Source organism: Carettochelys insculpta, chromosome 1, assembly GCF_033958435.1.
Source record: "Carettochelys insculpta isolate YL-2023 chromosome 1, ASM3395843v1, whole genome shotgun sequence".
In the NCBI taxonomy this organism is placed as follows: domain Eukaryota; kingdom Metazoa; phylum Chordata; order Testudines; family Carettochelyidae; genus Carettochelys; species Carettochelys insculpta.
In genome coordinates, this window is record NC_134137.1 from 161,007,580 (window position 1) to 161,016,891 (window position 9,312).

The following is a 9,312-nucleotide window of genomic DNA, read 5'->3' on the forward strand; positions in this document are numbered from 1 at the left end:
CTCTAGGCCACTTTTCCCACTTCCCCATGCAGTGGCCCTGGCCTCATCTCAGGCAGGTGCTGGGCCCATGCACACCTTGCGCCCCACACTCCAGGGCTGAGGGAGTAGGGCTGTGCCACTGGCCTTCCAGCCCGTGAGGGCTGGGGGTCAGGGACAACACCACTTTTCCTTCCAGTGCTCCAGGGTTGACAGGGGCACTGGCTGATGGTCATGGTGGGGGATGTCTGGGCTGAGCTGGCAGGGAGCAGCAGAAGGGATGGAAAGGATGGGGCTGGATGCTAGCCTCTTTCAGCAGGCTGTGCATGCACCATCCATGCCTCCTTCCATCTCTCTATCATGTGCCAGCATTCACCATTTTCTACCTTGATGGCAGGGGCCGCGTGTTCCTTCCCTGCCTCCTTACTTCCCACATCAAGATGCCCAATCTGCCCCTCCCAACAGGAGTTCTATGTGCCTTTCATGTATGCCTTCCCTGTGTCAGGGATTTTCATTCGCCCCTTATCATTACAGGGGCTCCAAGGGCACCCCCATCTCCTGCCACACCAGAGTCCCCTAATCTTCCATCTGCCAGGAATTCTGTACTCCCCTCTACTAATAGCAAGGTTTCTGTATGTATCCCATTCCTTCTTCCTTCCATCCCAGAGGCTCTGCCCTCTATTACACCTTTGCCCCCACAAGCTGGAGGCTCTGTGTGTCCCTCATCCCTCTGCCGGGGATCCTGTGTGCCCCATTCCCATGTGCTGGGGGCAATGCGTGCTCCCTATTACCCTCTCTCCTCCCCCTCCACACACACATACTATTCTTTTTGTCTGGAAGAGAAATAATACAGGTTATCAACTGGTTAAACTCTACTGAGAAGATGGGCTGAAATGAACTAAGGGTATAGTTGTCCTGCAAGGAGTTTAGGGCTACTTTCAAACAGTTCTCGGATATATACACAATGGCAGGGGGCACTTCAAACTGTGGATCACCTAAACAGAGGAAAAGGGAAATCTGTGCCCCTCATTTCCAAATTTTGTTTTTTCCAAAATGTATGGAGTTCTTCCTGCTGATGCCTAGAATATTCCCTGAAATTTTGGCATTGATCAGCTATGGCATTCAAAATGTAACATGGTACACAGAGACAGACAGAAATCCTGGCAACTTGAGCATAGGGCCTTTGAAAGCTCAGCCAATTATTCTGGTGAGAGTCTGGAGGAGGGCAATGAAAATGATTAGGGGCACACGACTCATGTGGAGAGGCTGAGGGATTTGATCTTATTTAGTCTACAGAAACTAAGAGGGGATTTGATAGCAGTGCTCAGCTATCTGAAAGGGGGTTCCAAAGATAATGGAGCCAACCTAGTCTCAGTGGCAACAGATGACAGAACAAGGAGCACTGATCTCCTCTTGCAGTGGGGGAGGTCTAATCTGGTTAATAGGACTAACTATTTCACTAAGAGGATGGTGAAAAACCAGAGTAGGTTACTGGGGAGTTGGTGGAATCTCCATCCTTTGAAGTTTGTAAGACCTGGCTGGTTTGACACAGCCCTGGCTGCAACGACTTAGTTGGGGTTGGTCCTGCCTTCAGCAGGGGGTTGGCCTAGATGACCTCCTGAGATCTCTTTCAATCCTATGATTCTAAATTCACAGAAGCTATTTCCCAGATTTATTGTTGGAGTAGTCAGCTCTCAATTTAGCTTAGACCTGACACTCAAGCACCTTTGCTCCTTTAAAAAAAGGCCAAAGAAAACTCTCTTGGGAGACATAGTACCTGCTCAATTGCTGTATTATGTAAGAGGAGCATGCAAGCTGTGGGACATGGACAATTTTTTTTTGTATTTTTGATCATCATTGTTGTGTTTGTCTGGCACATACAGAAACAGAATCCTGGTCCACGACTGGAATTCAGTTGCACGCTGGTAATACTACTCATAATAATTCCTTTAGATGCAGAGTGCTCCTCCTAGCTAACTATAACGGTTGGAACTGAGAGCCTTGACTTCACTTCCCTCCCCTCCCTCGTATCATGGAAACTATTTGTGCCCAAGTAAGGGACTGTAGAGAAGAGTCCCTGCCTTTCCCTAGGCACAGGGGCTGTGATTATGCCAGGCCCTTGAACAGGGTGTTGCAGAAGGGTTAAGGAAGGTTTTGTGTGCTGACCCTCTCACTCCATATGAATTTCATAAGGGCTAGGAACAGCCTTCCCATGTTTTAAAGGGAATTTATAAAACACATGGCATTAAGAGAGGTTTTAACAAGAAGTTCTAGTTCCAGCAGTGATTGGTTTTGCTCAGACTGAATCATTTCAGTTTGCTTTTTCTCTCTTTTTTCATTTTGTTCTGGAAAAAGCAGAGAATTAGAAAGTGGAGAAGGAAGACAAGGAAAAACAAATGTTTTTTCTTTTCTTATTTGGTTTAAAAAATTCTGGTTTTCAACAAATCAAAAGAAGCAATTTTCTGCAGCAACAAAAAAAATAGCTGGGAAAAAAATGACCAATTCTAATGGCCACCATAACATAGTCCAGTCCTATTTGGGTAGATGATGGGAGCTTTCTTAAATGGCTGTATAACAGCTAATACTAACAAGACCATTATTTTTGTTAAAAGAGCTCATTTCAATAAAAAGAAAGCCCCCGGCAACAGAAGCAACAACAGCTCCAACCTAAACCACTTAAAGGTTTATATATGTTTTAATTTACCTTTTTTAATTTGCAGTTTTGTTTTGTGAAAGTAACAAGCTTGAGCTACACGTTTTCTTTTGCTTTGCATAGCTTGAAAGCTTGCTGATTTGAGCAATCCCCTTTTCTCTTTTGAATCACTATATTGTAAGAAATACATTTTGAACATTTGTTTTAAATCATAACTCTCTTACTATAGTTATTTTGTCACTAAAGCTGTTAAATCTTGCTGGTAAAATAGCGTTTAGCTCAAAAAAGTCAATTAAACTAAGATTATAAGACCCCATTTACACTAAGAATATGATAAATTGTCGATAGCGACTCACCACATTTCCTCCAACCACATGATCTCTTTGGAGGGTGTTGGAACTGCCTTGCTAATTAAACAGATAAGACAAGACTGCCTTCAATATGGTCCTTGATAGTTATTGTACTTACCATGTTGCAAATGATTTTCTTTTGCTTCCAACTCTTCCCAAAACACCTTTACATTAAAACTAAACCATTTTCAACAGCCAGGAGAAGTTCTTGCTGGCAGCCACTGAGTGGGTTATTGTCCTTGCATGGAATATGGGTTATGTTATATGCCTTTTAATCTTTCACTGCTTAGTACTGGGACTGAAGGGAAATCAAAAAAGGGAATGATTCTACAGAGACCTGTTCACATCAGCAAAAAGGTGGACTAAATGACTTAACAAGCATTCTTCAGTGTCTGACTTCATGATTTGTTTCTGATAATATAACAAGTTAGCACAAAAAAAATACTGAAGGCACAGTCAATAGGCTAAGTCAAGCAAATAAGTCTTAAATGAATTTCATTTTCCTTAAGTAACAAATATTATGGTTTTGTAAAGGGTTCTCTGTGTTTAGAAGATTGACTTCTTTTCCTCTAAAGTTCAGCATACGTTAAGTTTAATATTTTGTCTCCTGAACACTCCTGAGCTGTGTCTACACGTGCACGCTACTTCGAAGTAGCGGCACTAACTTCGAAATAGCGCCCGTCGCGGCTACACGCGTCGGGCGCTATTTCGAAGTTAACTTCAACGTTAGGCGGCGAGACGTTGAAGTCGCTAACCTCATGAGGGGATCGGAATAGCGCCCTACTTCGACGTTCAACGTCGAAGTAGGGACCGTGTAGACGATCCGCGTCCCGCAACGTCGAAATTGCCGGGTCCTCCATGGCAGCCATCAGCTGGGGGGTTGAGAGATGCTCTCTCTCCAGCCCCTGCGGGGCTCTATGGTCACCGTGGGCAGCAGCCCTTAGCCCAGGGCTTCTGGCTGCTGCTGCGGCAGCTGGGGATCCATGCTGCAGGCACAGGGTCTGCAACCAGTTGTCGGCTCTGTGGATCTTGTGTTGTTTAGTGCAACTGTGTCTGGGAGGGGCCCTTTAAGGGAGCGGCTTGCTGTTGAGTCCGCCCTGTGACCCTGTCTGCAGCTGTGCCTGGCACCCTTATTTCGATGTGTGCTACTTTGGCGTGTAGACGTACCCTCGCAGCGCCTATTTCGATGTGGTGCCGCGCAACGTCGAAGTTGAACATCGAAGTTGCCAGTCCTGGAGGACATGTAGACGTTATTCATCGAAATAGCCTATTTCGATGTTGCTACATCGAAATAAGCTATTTCGATGTTGGCTTCACGTGTAGACGTAGCCCTGATCTCCTAACAATCAATTTTGAAATGTTTGCAATACATTATTGGGATTGTCTACATGGGGAAATGGACTGGAATAGCTATTATGGAGTAAATTTTATGGTAATGAAATATGATTTTATTCCAGAATAATTACTTTGTTTTGTATGCATGCTAATCATACCAGAATAAAGCTGCATTATTTCACAATAGAGCCCACAAAAGGTGCTATTTCAGAATAATTTATTATGCAATAGCTATTGCGATCAATTTCCCAATATACAGAAGCTTATCTTTAAATTGTTTTCTTAACCATTCAACACAGACATGATCCAAAATCTGATGAAGTCAACAGAAAGACATCAAGAGCTTCAGCAGTTATGGATAAGGTCATTTATAAAGGTTGCTGTGGCGAAGGTATCTTATTTAAAGTAACTGAAATGTGCAAAGTAATTTAGCTCTTTTTTCCTATTTTTAGTTCTCCAGCATAAATGTGTTAAAATGTAAAACCACAACATTGCTTAGGGAAAAGTGTGGCTTGTTCATTCTGAAAACAACACAGATTAGTCTGAGCCTTATTTAGAGATATCATAGAGAACAGTCATCCCACCCTGGACACTAAAACTACTCATTAATGGTTGAAAAGACATATATTTTCATGGCTATACAGCCTATTCTGAAAACAATAAGTTTAATAAAAATTCATTGTGAGAACATGAATATTTTATTATTGAATACAAAAATACTATCTATGTAAAAACAATAAGTTAGTTTATTTACATTACTTTACACTATTCTGCTCTAGGACTTCCATAGTAATGGATTTATTTCTACATCATACATGCCTTTATAACTTTGCGCAAAGCATCTCCAGTAGCATGTCATCCATGTTCACCGTTCCAATGATGGGCCTAAAGAATAGTTCGGCAATCACATTAGCATTAATGGATCTCAGCAAAGAAAGAACAACATTCAGCTTGGCAAATCTGGCCTGGTCCCCTTGGTGAATCAGTCTGACGTGTTCATTTAGAGCTTGCTGTGCTTCCCTCTGCAGTCCCTCGATATACTGTACACACTGCAGCCCTGGCAGGTCTGAAAGAAAAACAGGAAACTAAATGTCTGTTTACAAAGTTTTTATCTAAATGAAGTTGGCAGTCCTGCAGTTTCCCAGCTAATAGTTAACTCATACATGTCAATATTAAGGTTCTTAGATGAGGACTCAACCAAAATGTTTTGAATTACCTTCCTACATTATAAAAACAACGAGAAGTCCTGCAGCTCCTTATAGACTAACAGATTCTTCTGGAGAAGAAGTGGGTATTTGCCCATGGAAGCTTACAGACTAACAGATTTTGTGGAAGCATAAGGTGCCACAGGACTTCTCGTTGTTTTTGCAGTTACAGACTGACACAGCTACCTCCTGATACTTTGTACATCATAATGATTCAGCCAGAGATATTTTATCCAACATGCATGTAGATCTACATATTTTACGAATGCAGTCCCAAATCTCACCATGATGGTATTCTGGCCAGGCAATCTAAATGCATTGTTTCATAACAAAGAGCAGCACTATAACAAGGTTTTTTAACATTTATATATTTTAAAAATATACATATATTGTAGATGATAAAATATGGGTGATCAGCATGGATTTTATCAGTAACAACCTTCAAGGTGCCAAATACACCAAGTAAATAGTAGAGATAATAAAAGGAACAACTTTTTGAACAACTTGTTGACCACTAAGAAATGTCCTATTCGCAATAATGTGTCCTGCTGAGAGCAACACTAGAACAAGTTCAAGAGTGCAGATGATAATAAACAAGTTAACTCCAAGATGTAACGGGATGTTAAACCAAAAATCAACTGCTAACATATCTGATTTTATTGTGAGATTATACAAAATACTGCTTTTTAAACAATTTATGCATAGATACATACAAACACTCCTCATTTCCTATAACCAGATTTCTAAAAATTGAGATGTAAATTTTGTTCTGTGAAAACCTGACCAATCAAACACACATTTCTTAACCACAGTTATGAATTACCACCGGATTATTTTAAGAAACCAAACCATAAAGCTTACAGCATACCTGGGTGTGAACTTGGTAGTTGTTCAGAAAGAAAAACAGTGATTATTGCCTTGCATGGTGACATGTATCAGAGAGGTAGCGTGTTAGTCTGTAGCTTCGAGAACAACAAGAAGTCTTGTGGCACCTTACAGACTGAGATATTTTGGAGCATAAGCTTTCATGGGCAAAGGCCTGCTCTATCCGATGCACGGGTGGGGAGGGGTGGTTTCACAATAACCCCTCTGAAACCACACCCCCCCACTCATGCATCTGATGAAGCAGGTCTTTGCCCACGAAAGCTTATGCTCCAAAATATCTCTTAGTCTATAAGGTGCCACAAGACTTCTTGTTGCTCAGTGATTATTGCGTTTCACTAACTAACCAACGTGTATGCATTAACTTTTTATAACAGAGAAAGTGGACAGAAGCTATAATCCTCACAGGAAATTTAATACAATATAAAAAGTACTCCAGCCACTTGCTACTAGTCATATATGAATTGTAAGTTGGGAGGAAAAACCTTGAACACCTGGATGAACAGGAAAGAGGAGAGATTTTCCTAACAGGCTGAAAGAGAAATAAACTTGCAATGCCCACAACAAGAGACAGGCCATTTAGAACCAGTGGCTTTCAGACTCTAATCAAACTTGCCAACGAACTTTCTACTTGAAAAGGACCCTATATTACCACCTCCTATTCTTCCCCTCTGTCCCTAAGCACACAAAGGGTTTGTCTACACTTAAAATGATGAAGCAGCATAAGGGCTGTATTGCTTCAATGTAGACAAATATCTGTGTTAACAGGAAGGGTTCCCCTGTTGTAATTAATGCACTTCCCTCAATGCAGTAGCAAGCTCCACAGAAGAAATCAAGGGGACTCAGGTTGATTTAACTTCTCAGAGGTGTGCATTTTCACACCCTGGAGTGATGTAGTTAACCCCTCCTAATTTTCCAGGGTACTCCAGGCCACGGTGTTTCAAGGAGTGGGAGGCTGGACCTGGCAGGTGAGCTGACAGTCTGCCCCTCTTCTAGGGCTGCCACTTCCGAAAGACCCCAAGCTGGCCCATACAACGGGACGGCTGGCCCTGAGCACCCTTCCAGATTCCCCTGGCCAGCGTTCTCTAAGAAGAGCCAGCCCCGGGCACGGCTGGCTAGGCAGCAGCTTGACCCTGCTCCCTTTCCTTGCATGCCACGTAGAGACCCTGCAACAGAAAAAGAGACCGACAGCGCCAGCTCTCCCACGTGTGCTGCTGGCAGCTTCTCCCCCCAGCCTCCCAACAGTCCCACTCTCCTCTACCCCCGCCGGCAATGGGCCAGGGAGGTGGGGGGAGTGCCCCCCGCTGCAGCTGGGTCCGGGATCCCTTCCCTCCTGCCCGCTGGCGGCGGCGGTGGCCGGAGGGCGGGTACTCACCCGGGTTGAAGAGCACGGCGCCCTTGAGGTAGGCGTACTCCTTGGTGCTGATGTCCAGGCTCCAGCACTTGGCCAGGAAGCCTTTGATGGCCTGGATCTCTCCGGCCGAGGGCAGCGGGGGGCCGCCGCTGCTCAGCCCCTGCTGCTCCTGTCGCCGGCTAGTGAGGATCCGTTGCAGCATACTGGGCTCGGCCGTCTCCACAGTCTCGAGGTGCACCCGCTCCTGGGCCAGCCCAAGCACCAGCAGCGGCGCCCAGCAGCTGCGCACCAGCACCAGCTGCTCGTCCAGAGGCAGCTCCTGGAAGCAGGGCACGCTCTTGACGAAGCGCAGCGTCTTCACCAGCACGGCCGAGGCCGCCTTGCCCGCCACCTGCGGGCTGCGCAGGGCCACGCGCCGCCGCGAGCCGCACGAGCAGCCCGGCCCCGCAGCCTGGACGGGCGGCGGCGGCGGCGGCTGCGGCGGCGGCGCTGCCTCCTTGCGCTCGTCGCGCTTGAGGATGCTGTAGAGGATGCTGCTGTGCCGCCGGCGCTCCGTGCAGCAGCGGCAGCCGACCGCGCACGCCATGGCGCTGCTGCTGCCGCGGCGGGGCGGGGCGGGGCAGGCTCCCCGCCCCAAGGCCGGAGGAGCTGAGCCAGGCGGGGAGCGCCCGCGGCGCGCCTCTTTATAGCGGGGGGCGGCCGGGCGGGGCAGCCGCGCGGGGTCTCGGCGGGGCCAGGGGGCAGCTGCTCATTACTGGCTGGAAAAGAGAGCGGGGGAGAGGCCCTCCTCCTCCTCCTCCTCCTCCCCGCTGCTGCCGCCGCCGCCGCACTCGCCCCCTCTGCTGCACGGGCGGGGGCCGTCGGCGGGCTCCTGCCGTACTCGGGCGGCCGAGGGGCTCCCACCTTCTGCACCCCGCCCGCGCGCGCAGCCAGGCAGCGGAGCCCCGGCTTGAGCGCGCGCGCCTCTTCCCCGGCCCGCGCGGCGCCTGGTACCGCGCCCGGCGGGGGGCGGGAGTCTGAGCCCTGGAGCGGGCGGGCGGCGGGTACGCACGTGAGCCAGCCCGCCCAGGCAGCGGCGGCGAGGGAGGCGTTGAATCCGCCGGCAGGGAGACCCCGCCTAGCGGGGCGGGCGGTTACCCGCTGGCGCACGTGGTGTGGGGTCGCTGTGGAGTCCCGGGCCCTGGAGCTCGGGCCTGTTTGCAGAAGGAGCAGGGCACACGCCTGTCGGAGGTGGGCTGGTCCTGTAGTAGCCCGGCCTCCGTGCGGGTAGCTTAGCTAGGCCCCTTCCGGTTCTGCATTGCTAGGACTGTACAGTAACCCCTCCATTTACCGGTCCTGATATAATGGATGCTCTCTGCCCCCCTGTCCCCCATAAAAAATGCTGAAGACTCGCCAGAGCCGCCACCAGGACTGGAGGACCTGCCGGAGCGGCTGGGACCAGAGGAGCTGGCCAGAGGCTGCAACAGGGCGCAGGAGCTCTCTTCCCCCACCCACGTGCTTGGAGCTTGTCAGCACCCAGCCACCGCTGCCCGCAGTGGTGCTGAGCAGCAGCCATGG

The 9,312-nt window shown here is 48.0% G+C and overlaps 1 protein-coding gene across 2 annotated transcripts; it reads right to left on the bottom strand.

Moving 5' to 3' along the window:
- Positions 1-4,523: 4,523 nt before the first annotated feature.
- Positions 4,524-8,926, bottom strand: NR0B1 (nuclear receptor subfamily 0 group B member 1). Of its 2 annotated transcripts, XM_074983383.1 has the most exons (3): positions 7,777-8,926; positions 7,363-7,567; positions 5,174-5,380 (listed from the first exon to the last, which is right to left on the bottom strand). In XM_074983383.1, the coding sequence occupies exons 1-3, from the start codon at positions 8,339-8,341 to the stop codon at positions 5,311-5,313; spliced, it is 840 nt and encodes a 279-aa protein (XP_074839484.1). In that variant the 5' UTR covers positions 8,342-8,926; the 3' UTR covers positions 5,174-5,310. The 2 variants fall into 2 exon arrangements, with proteins under 2 accessions (XP_074839485.1, XP_074839484.1); XM_074983384.1 differs by lacking the exon at positions 7,363-7,567 and having other exon boundaries at positions 4,524-5,380.
- Positions 8,927-9,312: the final 386 nt, after the last annotated feature.